Source organism: Dama dama, chromosome 6 (genome assembly GCF_033118175.1).
Source record: "Dama dama isolate Ldn47 chromosome 6, ASM3311817v1, whole genome shotgun sequence".
NCBI classification, from domain to species: Eukaryota; Metazoa; Chordata; class Mammalia; order Artiodactyla; family Cervidae; genus Dama; species Dama dama.
This window is the reverse complement of record NC_083686.1, coordinates 23,123,852-23,140,095: the sequence shown is the minus strand read 5'-3', so window position 1 is coordinate 23,140,095 and position 16,244 is coordinate 23,123,852. Positions and strand designations below refer to the sequence as shown.

Below are 16,244 nucleotides of genomic sequence, written 5' to 3'. Positions count from 1 at the left end.
GCTACTTAATAACATGATTTGCTGCATATCAGATCAGAAGCTAAAATATATTCAGGTGTCAACTGGGATGCTTTCAATTTTTTTGCGATGCTGCTTTTCAGCATTTGATGAATACAGAAACATCAGCCAGAAGGACATTGAGGACAGCATCAAAGGAGAATTGTCTGGGCATTTTGAAGACTTACTGCTGGCCATAGGTAAGCCCATGAGTGCTTATAAACTGAGGTACTTTGCACTTGTTTTAAATCAGTGTCAGAATCAGCTCTTTTCATCTCAGAATCCTGACTGATCCATCTTTATGCTCCCCAGAGCCCTCAGCACAGTCCATGGTACACACCATATGCTCAAATATTGTGAAATGGATGCAGGAAGATGTTCTCTGTTTAGGGCTTCCTTTGCCTTTTAACTTTGTATTTATCTTGGTACCACGTTTGGATTATAAACTCCTTGAGAAAGAAAAATGTTACACTTCTACTGGCATTTTTATGGAGCCCGTTGAAAACATAGATCTAAGCCCGTATGGCAATTAATCATGTTTGGTTATTTTTGGAAGATGTCAGTGGCCTCCTAAGATTAAACTCAGGACAGAACTATAGGTCTCCTCCTTGTTGGCTGTGCGAACAGGGAGAATCAGAAAGAAAATAAGTCACAGACTGAATCTGTTCCTGGAGAGACACGTGGATTAACAAGCAGACAAAAACATGGTTATGTAAGCTGATCTGTCTTCTCCATCAGGTCTCTGCAGCCTGTGCTTTTAGGCACCCAAAGAACACCTTGCAAGAAAAATGCATTCAGAGGAATGAGACACTCTTCAAACACAGGATTCAGTGACCATTCTAGCCGAGTCAGGCTTGCGTGGGTGCTTAGTCACTCAGTTGTGTCCCACTCTTTGTGACCCCATGGACTGTGGCCCTGCAACTCAGTCTAAATGCGCATAAGCATGCAGGATTGTTCAGAATCCTAAACTTCTCCAATTTCTGGTGACTGTTGGTCTTGCTTCTCCGCTAATGCCAGGGCAGGAGTACTTGTCCTCCACACAACTTATCATTTCACCAATGGAATGTCATATCTAACATCAATCACAATAATTAATAGCTTCTCCGGTGAGATAAAGATAGCTGATATCTAAGGGTAACCTCCAGAGTGAGGCTCTGATTCATCTTTCAAATGTTAATTACCACCTCTGGAGGGTGGAAGGTGCCTCAAATTGTACTTTTTAAATAAACACTTGTCAGGCACTTACAACATGCTCGGCATTATACTAACCTCTTGGCAAACATCAACCCATTTAAGCCTCATGACAATCCCATGGGTGAGGGACTGTTATTATCCCCATAGGAGACCTGAGGAACCAAAAGGTTAAGTTCCTTTCCCAAGTTACTCAGGGAAAGTGTGGTGGAGCTGGGGTTCTAACCTAGGCATTTGGGCTCCACAGCCTGTGATGTTAACCAGCCTCTCCAATGTGCTTCAGGGGAAATGGAGATTGAAACCTGCATGTATCACCCTATACACAGTGAAGTATTCTAAATTACAGGGAAAGTACCAGGGAGCAAGCCCTCCCTAAGGTTTGGGCTCTAGTCTCAAGATTTCCTCTGCATGTGTTATTTCATTAACTTCTGATCCTCTCTTCAGTGCCAAGAATAGGACTCTTGATCCAAATGCTGCTTTAAAAAAAAATATGTATACACACAGGCACACACACACATATATGGGCTTCCCAGGTGGCGTTAGTGGTTAAGAACCCACTTGCCAATGCCAGGGACATGAGACACAAGTTCAGTCCCTGAGTGGAGAAGATCCCCTGGAGGAGGGCAGGCAACCCACTCCAGTATTCCTGCCTAGAGGAGAATTCCATGGACAGAGGAGCCTAGCAGGCTACAATCCATAGGGTTGCACAGAGTCAGACACAACTGAAGCATCTTAGCAAGCACGTGTGTGTGTGTGTATAGGTGACTTGCTAAAAGACAGACCAAGAAAGAATGAAAACCTGCTTTTTCAATTAAAAAAAAAATGAATCAGAGATCAGTCTCCATACTTAGCTCTGACAATATTCCAGTGTCAATGATATAGCCAGTTAATTTTTTTCATTTCATATTTTAACCCTTACATCAGTTTTGCTGCTTTTTACCTTGCCTGCTGCATTATTTGAAAAACTTTATTAAGATGTACAAATTCTCACTTCATTGAGCTAAGAGGCATTTTTGGAAATAGATGCTGAATTATGCACTAAATGTGGGCCATAGTGTGTGTTATTTTATCAAGTGAAAGAAAGACTTTAAAATTTAACTAATTTAAAGTTCAAGATATGTCTCACTTTCGTTTGCTATTTCAGTCTTATCACTGGAATATATTTTTTAAAAAATCTTTATTGAGATAGAACTCAAGTACCATAAAATTCACCCGAAGTTTGCAATTCAGTGCTCTCTGGTTTCACAGAGCTGTGCATCTGTCACCAGAATCTAAGTTTGAGCTCTTCCCATCAGCCCTCAAAGAAACCCTGTGCCCGTTGATAGTCACTCCCCACTCCTCCCACCCCTTGCCACCACCTACTTCCTTTCTGTGTCAATAGATCTGTCTGTTCTGGCTATTTCATATACAGGGAATCTAAAACACTGTCCACACATAGCTTTCGCCACGAAAAGCCATCTGAGTTCTAATATCTTAGAAATGCATGGTAGGAATATTGCTAGTTGTCATATCTGTACGTAGATAGGAAGGAGCTTTCTTCAAAAAGACTGTTTCATTAGGGAGGAGAGTTTAATCTCAGAAATGTATACAGGAGTCTGAAAATCAAACAGAAAAAGCTTTTTATTTTTTATGGGGAAGAGAGAAACAGATCTTAGCAGGAGCTTTCATTTTTATTTTTTTTAAGGTTGATTTTTCGCTGTGCTGGGTCTTCGTTGCTGTGTGGGCTTTTCTCTACTTGTGGCCTGGGGGGCTACTCTTCAGTTGTGGTGTGTGGGCTTCTCATTGAGGCGCCCCGTCTCTTCTGGAGCAAGAACTCGAGGGTGTGCGGGCTGCAGTAGTTGGAGCTCCTAGGCTCAGTAGTCGTGACATAGCATGTGGGATCTCCCCAGACCCAGGATCGAACCTGTGTCCTCTGCGTTGGTAGGCAGATTCTTAACTACTGGACCATCAGGAAAGCCCTAGCAGAAATTTTTAAGAAGTTGGACAAGCAAGGAGGCGGGATCGTTGGGGGTTGACAGGAAGCGTGTCTCGCCGTGTCAGCTCGTTCTTAGGACAAGCTGAATAGGAGGCATGTTTGGCATTCTGGTACTTGCTCAGTCTGGGGACCAAGTGAAGATTCAGGGGCCTGTGACAAGGGTCAGGGGAAGGCCTGAGAAAGTTTAGTCAAAAGAACACAGAGGGTAAGAAGCAGGCAACCAAGAACTCTTGATCATCATAACGAACTTCAATAGACTCCCTGGTTTTTTAGAATTTCCCCAAGTTTCCCTACTGGGGTTGAGTCTTAAAGCAGGCTTCCTTATACTGTATATGCTACCACTTCCCCAAATATTCAGACATGAGGAACAAATCTGGTAGTTAAGACCAAAAGCAAGGGATCGGGTAGAGAGGGAGGTGGGAGGGGGGATCGGGATGGGGGATACATGGCTAATTCATGTCAATGTATGACAAAAACCACTACAATATTGTAAAGTAATTAGCCTCCAACTAATGAAAATAAATGAAAAAAAATAAAAAAGAAAAAAAAGAAAACCATTAAGCCTGAAACAATAAATTTATGTTGGAGAAAACTAAGAAAAAAAAAAAGACCAAAAGCAAAGGACAAGATAAAGGATTATGGAAAGAAAGGATTCCCTGCATTTAGTTTGTGGGGAGCGAGATGACTGAAAGACTTAATAGGATAAAAGTGGGCATAAAAACTTTCAATCAAATGATTAAGGCTTGCTGAATGTAAGTTTGAGAAAAATATAGGTAATACCAATTCACATCCTTGATTTCTTCTCAGACAGTTTCAAATCTGTAGCTGTTATCATGTTTGTTCCAAATTCCATGTTTCTAATACATTTCTCTTTTTCTCTTAAGACACAGACACAAAAGGTCTTTTCGCTTTCCTTAAAAGAGTCTGAGAGGCACTGTGAGAAAGCCGCTGTTCTTGCTCTGATCTCCAAAATTCATTATAAAATTCATTCACTTTTGGTCCACTTTCTACCTAGAGGTCAAATTTAAGATGACACAAGTCATTGTGTGCAATAAACCGATTTATTCCCTACAGACTTTTCTAGTCCTGGCTACTTTCACTTTAAAGGATAATTTACTTGCTCATGTTTTTTGCCAGTTATTTTTTATTATTATTATTTCTGCTTTACTCATTATTTCAAAATAAAGAATTGAAAGATTTTAGTGTTTTTTTTTTTAATGGCTGAATTTAGATTACATGCACTGGTTATAATGTAATTAATCAGTCTATAAATTCTAATTCAGTCACTTAAGAAAAAAATCTTTCTGTTGGAAAAATTGGTTTTAAGCTGAGCTCCAGTGCCCCTATTTGCCTAATGAGTTATTTGGAGCAACATCTCTGCAATCTTTAGACCCAAGCTATTCATCAGTAGTCAAAAGACGTTAGAAATGGAGCGGTGGTACACCCTAGGGAGTTATCAAATGTAAGCGTAGGTGTTGGTGTGTCTGGGATCTGGAAATGAGTCAGCTGCTGTGGGAGTATCTTTGGCAGGTAATTTTATTTTCCCTGTGGCTAAGGATAATTACTGTGTTAAAGTTCCATGCAAATATGACGTTATAAAGGCTTCAAAATTCAGGTTAAGTATTCATTCATTCTTTCATTCTAAAGAAAAGCTAGGAGCGGGGAGGAGGAGAGTGGTATGGTTACTCAAAAAGAATCTTTTTAAAAACTGTATTACTATAGATTAACTCAATTTCTATTAAATGAAACTGAACATTACTTTGCTTTTTTATAACAGTTCGTTGTGCAAGGAACATGCCTGCCTTTTTAGCTGAAAGACTGTACCAAGCTTTGAAGGTTGGTCTGGAAATTTCATTTATATTCTTAGCTTCCCTCAAGGAAAATGTAAAAATATTACTTAATATTGATGGCATTTCCTATTTCTTTTCCATTTTGATAGAGTTCTCTTTTGTAGCTAATCTGTCTACTAACTTGGCTCATAGGTTGATAATGAGTTTCCTAATCATTACAGAGGTAGGTGCACTGAAGTGCTGACTAAATTATTTCTCCCACTTCACAGTAACGTAGGCAGTTGATTGGTTTTAGGACAGCAGCCCTCAAACGTGATCCAGTGGCCTCTCAAGCTGCCTTGCTTAAACCATACTGAGCTAGCAGCCTTTCATGATGTAGAAAGCCTGTATTTTCTCATCTGCTGTCACTTCTAGATGGGGAGCTCTGTGAATCTGTTCAGTTCTTTCTTGTTTATATCTTCAGACCCTCATAGTGAGCCTGGCATGCAGAAGAAGTCCATGTGCCTTTTCAAAGCTGTGTCCGCAGTAAACACAGCACTTTCATCACCTCCCATCCCAACCTTGCTCCGCATCCTGCCTTCCCTCATCTCAGAGGATAACACCAGTAGGAACTAGCCTTGCCCAACTCACTGAAGTTATACCTTTCCTCCCCAGCCTTGTTCTCTACAACTCAGCCACATCGGCCTTCTTTCTGTTCCACGATTACTCCAAGCGTCTTCCTGTGTCAGGGTCTTGGCTTTTGTCACGCTCTCTGCCTGGGGTGTCTCTCCTCCAGATCTATCTATGGCTACCTCCTTCTGATCTCTGAGGTCTCAGCTCATGTGTCCTCCTGAGAGAGGTCTTCCCTGTCTACCCAGGTCAAATGACTTCCTTTCATTTGCACTCCATCCCATCGTTCTCCATACCATTAACTTACTGTCCTTACTGTCCACCTCCATCAGTGAGAACTCCATGAGAGTGTGTGTCCTGTAAGTTTGTTGTGCTCTGTAGGCATTTGTTGAATGAATAAATGAATAGTGTCAATATCCACCTAACTGCTCAGCTAGAAATTCTACACTTCTCTCTCCCTCTTTCTTCTCAAACATCATTAAGTTTTGTCAGTCTGCCTTTACAAGCATATCTTAAATCTTATCAATTTTCTCCGTCCCTACTACCATTATTAGAGGTCAGGCCATCAACATCTCTTTCTCCCTCTCCTCTCTTCTCGGTTATATAATCACTTCTGGATGGATCTCAAAGCTTCCAGTCTTATTCTGTCATCTTCATCCTACTCTTTTCCTGAAATCCATTCTTCATACTGCTGCTGTCAAAGGAGCCTTCTGAAACTACAAATCTGATCTGATCTCAACACACTCATTTTTAACAGACTGCAAATAGTTCTTCACAGTCAGGATGAAGTCAGAATTTCATTTCATGGTTTATAAGGTCTGGCCTTTCCAGATATATTTCTTGCTGTTCCTTCTTATTCCTTATGTATCCTTAAATGTGGTGTTATTTCTTGCCCTAAAGCGTCACGTATGCTATTTCTTATATTGAAACACTCTTTTTTTCCTCTCCATAAGAACTCCATTCCTTCTTCTCCTGGCTGACTATTTAGGCCCCAGCTTAAATCCCACTGTCTCAAACAGTCCTTTACTAATCTTTGATTAGCATATGGTAGGCCTCCCTAACTATATGTTCCCATAGTACCCAATACTTCCCATATGTCAGATTTCATTGTAATGGCCCATTTTCTCACCTGTATCCTTTACAAAACTGAAAGCATAACAGGGGCGTCTCATCTCTGTTTTCAGCATTTAGCAATGCAGTGGCAGAAAATGTTTCTTGAATAAATGAACGAGTATGTTTGATGAAAAATGAGAGAAGGAGAGTCACTGTGGCTGAATAGTTTGTGTACCATTATCAGTGTCTCATGAATAGAGATCCACTTGTTGTTTTGTGAGCAATGAGATTGGTCTCATGGACACTTGCATTTCTTAACAGGGTGCCGGGACTGATGAGTTTACCGTGAACCGAATAATGGTTTCCAGATCAGAAATTGACCTTCTGGACATTCGAGCAGAGTTTAAGAAGCTTTCTGGCTACTCCCTGTATTCAGCAATTAAAGTAAGTCTCTTCTTAAAAATAGCAAAACATATCTTGCCTCTCTCTACCTGTCATCTTTCCCTTATAATCCTCAGAACATGGAAATTCATGACTTAGGTTTCTCTCTCCTTGTCAGTGTGTAAATGTGTTTTCTGAGTTATTTGTCGGCCATAAAAAGGAGTGAATTTGAGTTGGTGGTGATGTGGATGAATCTGGAGTCTGTCGTACAGGGTGGAGTAAGTCAGAAAGAGAAAAACAAGTGTCATGTGTTAATGCATAAATATGGAATCTAGAAAAATGGTGCTGCTGGACCTGTTTTTCCGGGCAGGAATAGAGATACAGAGGTAGAGAATGGGCTTGTGGACACCAGGGGGGGAGGAGAGGGTGGAACAAATTGGGAGAGTAGCATTGACATATATACACTTCTTGAGTGAAATAGCTCGTGGGAACCTGCTGGGTAGCACATGGAGCTCAGCTCGGTGCTCTGTGATGACCCAGATGGACGGCATGGGGGTGGGTGGAAGGTCCTTTTCAGAGGAAGGGTGTATGTGTATACATATGACTGATTCATGTTTTGTAAGCGGAAACAAACACAACATTGTAAAGCAATGCAATTCCAACCTAAAGATTAAAAAAAAAAGAAAGAAAGAAACCTCAAAAAAAGAGTGACAAAATATTTCTTAAAGATAGTAATTATTTTTCAGCTCTAAAATCCTAGGTACATAAAAGGCACTCAACATTTTATTTTTTTCAGGTTTAGTGGCCACTGGTTTTTCTTCTTTTGTGAATTGCATATGCAAATTGCTTACCTGTTTTCTTATATTGCACTGGTTTAATTTATTTCAGTTATTCTTTCTGGCAGTAGAACCAAAGTATGTATTTTACATTTCCTCTTTGTTTCACACAGAAGATAACATGATTCTGCACTTTGGGGTTCTTTTCATTTCGGGAAGGAAGCTTTCTCGTTCTTTTTTTTAACTTTTTATTTTGCATTGGAGTATAGCCAATTGATAAACAATGTTGTGGTAGTTTCAGATGAACAGTGAAGGAACTCAACCACACATACACATGTATCCATTCTCCCCCGAATTTCCCTCCTGTCCGGACTGCCGAACGCACTGAGCAGAGTTCCATGTGCCAGACAGTAGGTCCTTGTTGGTTATTCATTTTAAATACAGCACTGTGTACATGTCCATCCTAAATTCCTTACCTGTCCCTTCCCTCCACCCTTCCACCTGCCGGCAGTCATAAGTTCAGTCTCTAAGTCTGAATCTCTTTCTGTTTTGTAAGTAAGTTCATTTGTATCATTTCTTTTTAGGTTCCATATACAAGGGATGTCTTCCAATATTTCTCCTTTTTTGTCTGACTTACTTTACTCAATATGACACTCTCTAAGTCTACCGTGTTGCTGCAAATGACATTATTTCATTCTTTTTAATGGCTGGGTAATATTCCATTGTATGTATGTACCATATCTTCTTTATCCGTTCCTTTGTCGATGGACATTTAGGTTGCTAGGAAGCTTTCTCATTCTTTTTAACAGCTGCATATCATTCCATTATTTGTATGTTTGTACCTACCACAACTTGAAACAGATGTTTCAAGTTTCTTGCTATTCTAAACAACAGGGTACTATACATACCTGATTTCATCAGGTGCAAGTGTATCTGAGGGATGAGTGCTCAAAAGTAGGTAGGAGTGCTGAGATAAATGTCAGTACACCTGTAATTTTGGTTGTTGTTGTTCAGTTGCTAGCCATGTCCAACTCTCTGTGACCCCATGGACGGCAGCACCCCAGGCTTCCCTGTCCATCACCAGCTCCAAAGACAGAGAATTTTGGTAAATGTTATCAATTGACTTCCACTGCACCTCAATTAGTCAACTAGATTTGTTCACCAAAATCACTTGTATTTTTTTTTTAATGAGAGCTGTTGTTTTTGTACTAAACCTTTGCAAGAAAAGATACATGCTTAAGTTGAAAAAGAAAATTTATTCGAAAAGGCAACTGTCCGGTTGTGCCTGGGGCTTAACACAGATTTCATCAACTGCTCACACTCAATGCAATTTGAATCGATTCTGACACATTACAATAGTTTCAATCAACAGAGGAAGATACAATAATGTTAACTAAATTGTACTTACCAAGGCAGAAAAGGAGACACATACATTTTATAAAGATTTCCAGTAACAAGGTTGAAACATGAAGAGGTCCTTTGGTTCACCCTTGGCAAACCAGAAAATTCAATTAACTTGTAGCTCTCCCTCTCCAGATGGCCTGGGTAGTTGAGGCTTATTGTATTAGGAAACATGTAAGCAATGTGTATCTTGATAGAAAAGGAAAATCCATTGCTGAAGAGTTCGGTGTGTAATTTAAAATTATCTTAGGTTTCTTCATTTCTGTTGCCTAACATAGATTATTAAGTAATTTCATTACATTTTCAATACTGATGAATAGAATCTTTTTGTCTATCATCCCTTCCTTGGCTCCTGTCTTTCTCTTCCTTCTGCTGTTAATTTAGACATTTCTCTGCTCATTAACACGTTTCTCAGGTGATGATTGGAGGGGAGAAGAAGAGGAAAGTAGGTGAAAAACAAATGTGTGTCTCTTAATACCAAGATGTTTTAAAAAATTGGATGAAAGTTTTTGGTAGATTTTCTTGATCAACAAATTAAGAATCTATCTAAAAAATAACTTGATTCCAGAGTCTTTAAGGGAAAACATAGTAGCTACCCTCTGTTAGTTCCTGATTTATGTGTAGACTTGTGAAGTGTAGTTGCTCAGTCATGTCCGACTCTGCGACCCCGTGTACTGTAGCCTACCAGGCTCCTCCGTCTGTGGGATTCTCCAGGCAAGAATACTGGAGTGGGTTGCCATTTCCTTCTCCAGCGGATCTTCCTGACCCAGGGATCGAACCCAGGTCTCCTGCATTGCAGGCAGATGCTTTAACCTCTGAGCCACGAGGTGGACATAAATAAAGCAATTTCAAGATAATAATCATACTTCATATTGGTACTGCTTGCTAAAATGTGAGATTGTAAGTGCGAAGAAATTTGAAAAAAGGATAAAGTAGGCTGACAAACTAATGTGAAACAGCATAAAATGAAATCTTAGATGTGGCGTATAGAGGAGTAACAGTGGGATTGAGAGTCAGAGATGTTTGGGATTAGATAGAGACTGTTCCCAGGTGGCGCTGTGTGTGTGTTCAGTCGCTCAATTGTGTTCAGTTCTTTGCAGCCCCATGGACTGAAGCCCGCCAGGCTCCTCTGTCCATGGAATTTTCCAGGCAAGAATACTGGAGTCTGTTGCCATTTCCTACTCTAAGGGATCTTCCCGACCGAGAGATGGAACCCACGTCTCTTCCATTGGTATGTGAGTTCCAGGTGGCTCTAGGGGTAAAGAACCCACCTGCACATGCAGGAGACATAAGAGATACAGGTTCCATCCCTGGGTTGGGAAAGATCCCCAGGAGGAGGGCAAGGCAACCCATTCCAGTATTCTTGCCTGGAGAATTCCATGGACAGAGGAGCCTGGCGGAGTACAGTCTGTATGGTTGCAAAGAGTCAAACACAACTGAAGTGACTTAGTACACGGCACATTTCTTAGGGAAGTGAGTCTGGAGCTTACCTTTCAGGCTAATAAGCATGTGTTGAGTGCCTTATGAGCCTGGTGCTATGCTGGTCAATAGAGTCTGAAAGGTGAGTGCTCTAGAAACATATGTTTAATGAGAAGTAGAAGGATAAGTACCCACTCCAGGGTTCTTGCCTGGAGAATCCCAGGGGTGGGGGAGCCTGGTGGGCTGCCGTCTACGGGGTCACACAGAGTCGGACACGACTGAAGCGACTTAGCAGCAGCAGCAGCTGCAGTGTTAATAAGGTGCTTAATTGATTAGGAGCCTACCTTGGGAATATGGAAAAATACAATCTCAGTGGCAAGATCCATTCAGTTCAAAGAGAGCCTTGAGAACAGGAAATTTGTATTCCATTCATTCAATTTAAAATACTTACTGAACGTATATTAGGTGCCAGGCTCAGGGTTACAATTATAAGTAAAGAAAAGAAGTTTTCTGCCCTTATGGAATTAGAAATAAATGTTAAATTACAGCCATGTTCGATGTAAAGCAAAGAGAGATTGTGCTATAAGATCACGTAACAGGAGGGTTTGACCTACAGGAAGGTTTTGATTCAGATCTGAAAATGATTAGACTTAACAAGGCAAAGGTTGTGGGGGTCAGAATTCAGCAGAGCATTCTAACAAAAGGAATCATGAGTGGAAAGACCTCATGGCGGAAGAAACATAATGAAGAGCTAGGCTGGAGGGACTGGATCATGCAGGGCCTTTTTGGCAACATTTAAAGATTTGTCTTTTGCTTAAGAGTGATGGAAAGCCATTGAGGTGTTTAAATTTTAAGCACATAGTGTCATGACCAGAAGTACGTTTAGAAAAGATCTCGTGACTTTGGAGAATGAATTGGACATAAGATAGAAGGGATGTGGGGTGATGGGTTACTGTATTAGTCATATTAGAGTAGCTCTGATTCAAAATAGTGATGCAGAGCTACTGCTAATACAAAGAGGGGGAAAAGCCAAGACTCAAAAGATACTTAGGAGTTAAAACTTCAAATGACTCCATATGACATCTTGTTGTGAAAAGAAAGGAGAAGGAGTTGAGGATGACTCCCAGGTGTCTGGGGCTTCCTGCGTGGCTCAGCAGTAAGGAATCCACCTGTAATGCAGGAGCTGCAGGAGACTCGGGTTCGATCCCTGGGTTGGGAAGATCCCCTGGAGGAGGGCATGACAACCCATTCAAGTATTCTTGCCTGGAGAATCCCATGGACAGAGGAGCCTGGCAGGGGTACAGTCCCTAGGATTGCAAAGAGTCAGACACAACTGAAGTGATTTAGCACACACGCTCCTTTCCTTACAAGTAGATCAGGTTTTCAGTGTTTTGTTTTGTTTTTTCTCCCTTTGGGGGGAGTCAGGGAGAAAATTCCACATGTTAAGTTTGAGATGTCTTTTGTCAACTTAAAAACAAACGCACAACGTTGCGAGTTGTTTTATTTGGGGCAAAGTGAGGACCGCAGCCCAGGGAATCTCACCTCAGATAGCTCTGAGGAACTACTCCAAAGAGGTGGAGGTGGGGAAGGTCAATATCTGTGTGATTTTGGTTAGGGGGAAGTTCATGGAATCAAGCGCTTATTTTACAAAAGGTTTTCTGCTAGTCATGAGCAACTGATGTCACCATGAAGGGATTTAGTGATTTTCTAGATATGAGGAAATACAAGGATTGGGTTCGTAAAATCAGTTCTTAAAAATGTCTGTCCGAAAACCTGTTCTGCTAGTTTTCCCAGAGCACAGTGGCTCGTTCCTGACCTCCGCCCTGATCTTCCTTCAGGGGATGTTGAAGGACAGCAGCTGCAGCAGCACGTGATTTAACCCTTGTAGAGGTAGATGGCAAATGCCCATGACAAGTTACAATTTGTAATTAACACTTCAAAACATGCAAATAGAGATGGCGAGTTGTAGCTAGTGGTATGGGATATATTTTCAGAAATAATTATGTCACTGAATCTTTGGACATGCATGCAAATTCTCTAGGGAGAAAATATAGATTAAGAGAAAATGTAATACGAATTTCAAGTGATAAATTGGGATTTAAGCATTACTAGCAGTGACTGGCTAAAGAGTGGAGGATGAGTCTACAAAGAAGACAGAAGTGGAGATGGCAGAGAGGAAGGAAGAAAAGTCAGAACTACTTATAGGATAAGAGAGGGCTACTTGCTTAATGGGTATGATGGTCATTGAACCCATTTCCCAAAACAAGAAGCATTAACATCTTGGAAAATACGCATTGAGAATCCAAGGAAACTAATGACAAGAGATGAGAGCCTAGAATAGATTTGTTGTGGTTAGAATGGAGAAAAGACTGGGAGAGGAGAGAATCACTGTTAAAAATAGGCCAACAGAAACATTTAGTTTCTTAAGAACAATTAATATGGCCAATTAGGAAACAGTAAATTATGTTTAAAGGTTTTGAAAATACATTGATATTTTGGGGTAACAATTTTTAAAACTGTAAAATAGAATTGTTTATTCATGAAAAGGATTTCGCCTTCCAATATAGAGGATTTGAGTTTGATCCCTGATGAGGGAGCTAAGATCTCACATGCCTGGTGGCCAAAAAAACAAAGCATAAGATAGAAACAATATTGTAACAGATTCAATAAAGACTTTACAAGTGGTCCACATCAAGAAAAATCTTTTTTAAAAGAATAGCTGTTTTCCTGCAAGACATAAAGGAATAAAGGTAGGAGAAAATGATGAATATTTATTGTCTACAGTGGATCAAAATTGTATGTTTAGTTCTGTGTTAAACCACTTGGATGTATTTTCTCAGCGAACTAATAGAACCCCTAATACTTGTTTACAACTTTGATCAGAGATGGCTAGAGGGAGCTGTTCTAATGCAAAGCCAGAGCATTGCTGACTTGTCAGTGATTCAAGAGATCATTATATAGGGCAAAGCAAGACTTAAAAACTAAAATTTATATAAAACAGAAGAATGTGTATTAAGGCCTGTTGTGTCTTATTATGAAAGCAATGCTTAATCTCTTCTCTAAATGACCCTTCTTCATTGCTTCCTCTACTTTACACTAACTACAATATAAATTTTAAGTGATAAGAAGTTGCCTTGCATCAAATAATGTGAGGATTTTAAGCAATCTTGGTCAAAAGCCAAGTTTTATCACAGATGCTATGCAAACATTTTGCCTATGTTACATAACAAACATGGCAACTTGTACTTTAAGCCTCAGTCTCCCTGATTGGCTCAGTGATAAAGAATCTGCTTGCCAATGCAGGAGACGCAGGAGGCACAGGTTTGATCCCTGGGCCGGGAAGATCCCCTGGAATAGGAAATGGCAACCCAGTCCAGTATTCTTGTCTGGAGAATTCCATGGACAGAGAAGTCTGGGGGGCTACAGTCCATGGGGTCACAAAGAGTTGGACACGAATGGGCAGCTGAACACAGCTCACACATGGTATCTTTTCTGAACCAAGATCTTCTCTGCCTATCCTAGGAGAGAGGGACTGGGAAACATACTTTATGGGAAAGTAGTTCATTTCACTTTCTTAAGTCAGGAAGTATAGAGTGGGGTTAAGCAGCCAGGTTAACTGGCTCTGAATTCTGAATCTGCGCTTGTTCTCTATATAATCTGGGATAAATATCCTAACCTCTGTCTCTCTCATTTTACTTCTTGGTTAAGTGGAGACAGTTACGGTACCTACCACACAGCTGTTGTAAGGGCTAAAGTAGTTAACCTTTAGAAGAGCAAGTGTTTCATAAGTATTAATATAAATATAATAAAATCATATTTTTTAAAAGTTTGGTTAAAAACTTAAAAGAAAATTAAGCTTATGTAATATTATGCAATTGATGTACTCTTCTTTTTTTAAAAAACCCGAGTTGACATTTAACCGCAATATATCCCACAGAATTTAAGTATTACATATTATAAAGAAGATGCTAGGCTGGAACGTGATTTCCCACAGATATGACTGGATGGTGGAATTGCAGGTGCATGTTACTCAATGGTACAGGTCATGAGCTTCCCACGCCGGTGACTCCGCTAGCGCTGTGGGATTCGATTCATCCATGGTTCCCTCGTTATTTACGCTGTGTCTCTCCTTCTCTCCGCCTGTCCTCTTCCTTGCAGTCTGATACTTCTGGAGACTATGAGAGCGCACTCTTAAAGATCTGTGGAGGAGATGACTGAGTCAAGAACATCCTTTCCAAAGGCTGCCTGCTCCCATGATGGGCATTTTCCTCAGCTCTGCTTACTCCTTTTTCACGGTATTTACAAGTACAAGCAAGTGTCCACAATAACCTGTTTTTAACAGAAATTCTCATTGTTCCATAATAATAACAACCACAAAAAGTGATTATTGTCATAGAACGTCTCATCATCATGTAGCCACTTATAAATGAAATTTTTAAATGAAATTAAAGATCTGCTAATACTATCCAAATTGCATTTCTGCTTTGGAAGTGAGAATCTATGTATAGTTCTAAAGCACTCAATGCCAAACAGTGTAATAAAAGTTGTTGCCTATGTAAAAGGTGATCTGTCTGTTTTTATCATCTGCCAGCATTGTTTGGTACCTGGCACCAATGATTAAAGATATTTTAAAATGTGTTTTTGTTGTAAAAGCTGTGGTTGCTTCAACTTATCTATTGTCTTATTGATCATATTCATCTTTAAGAAAGAAATAAAAATGAAGATCTATGTAATCCTGGCCTCCCTTTTCTTGTTTGATCAAGCTAGAGGAGTGGCAATGCGTGAGAAGTTATTTTAGCCCTCAGAAAACACCCGCTAAACTATTGATCTAACCATTGCCCATCTGAATAACAAACATGACTTGTGGTGGTTTCATGCCAAATACTACTTTCCCAGAATGGGTATTTAGAATCAAGTTTCTTAAGTACCTTTTTCCTCTAAAATAAGTTTGCAGGACTACACACTTTAAGAAATCTTTTATGTTATTTCTGAAAGGGACCTAAGATGAAATACTGAAAGGAAATATATAAGGTACAAAGTTCTAGTTAAGAGTTATGAGCCTGAGCAGAAATAGAAATGATAGATGTGTGAAAAATAGAAAGAGTGATGGGTGAGTTCAGAACTTTTAATCAGTGGATTCCACACTTCAGCATTTCTGAGACCTTTCAAAAAGATGGCGAAGAAGTTATTTCTTGTCCTGAGATTTCCAAAAATGCTTATGGGAATAAAGCACAGGGATTTAGAATCTACATGCCAGGTTTTGACATCCTGCCTTAGGAAGTGAAAGTGAAAGCCACTCAGTCATGTCCGACTCTTTGTGACCCCATGGACTATACAATCCAAGGAATTCTCCAGGCCAGAATACTGGAGTGGGTAGCCTTTCCCTTCTCCAGGGGATCTTCTCAACCCAGGGATGGAACCCAGATCTCCCACATTGCACGCGGATTCTTTTCCAGCTGAGCCAACAGGGAAGCCCAAGAATACTGGAGTGGGTAGCCTAGCCCTTCTCCAGCGGATCTTCACGACCCAGGAATCGAACCGGGGTCTCCTGCATTGCTAGCGGATTCTTTACCAACTGAGCTTCCTGCCTTACCATACAGCCAAATAAATAAATATTTTTTTAAAAAAAATGGTGATGATTATAGCACTTAC

The 16,244-nt window shown here is 40.3% G+C and overlaps 1 protein-coding gene across 1 annotated transcript in view; it reads left to right on the top strand.

The window, feature by feature from the left end:
- ANXA3 (annexin A3) overlaps positions 1-15,325 on the top strand; it is a 68,147-nt gene extending 52,822 nt beyond the window's left edge. Inside the window, exons 10-13 of the mRNA XM_061145731.1 lie at positions 102-197; positions 4,941-4,999; positions 6,937-7,059; positions 14,751-15,325. Coding sequence (XP_061001714.1) covers positions 102-197; positions 4,941-4,999; positions 6,937-7,059; positions 14,751-14,810 — 338 coding nt within the window. The 3' untranslated portion in view covers positions 14,811-15,325. The remainder of the gene's footprint in view (positions 1-101; positions 198-4,940; positions 5,000-6,936; positions 7,060-14,750) is intronic.
- The last annotated feature ends 919 nt before the right edge of the window (positions 15,326-16,244 follow it).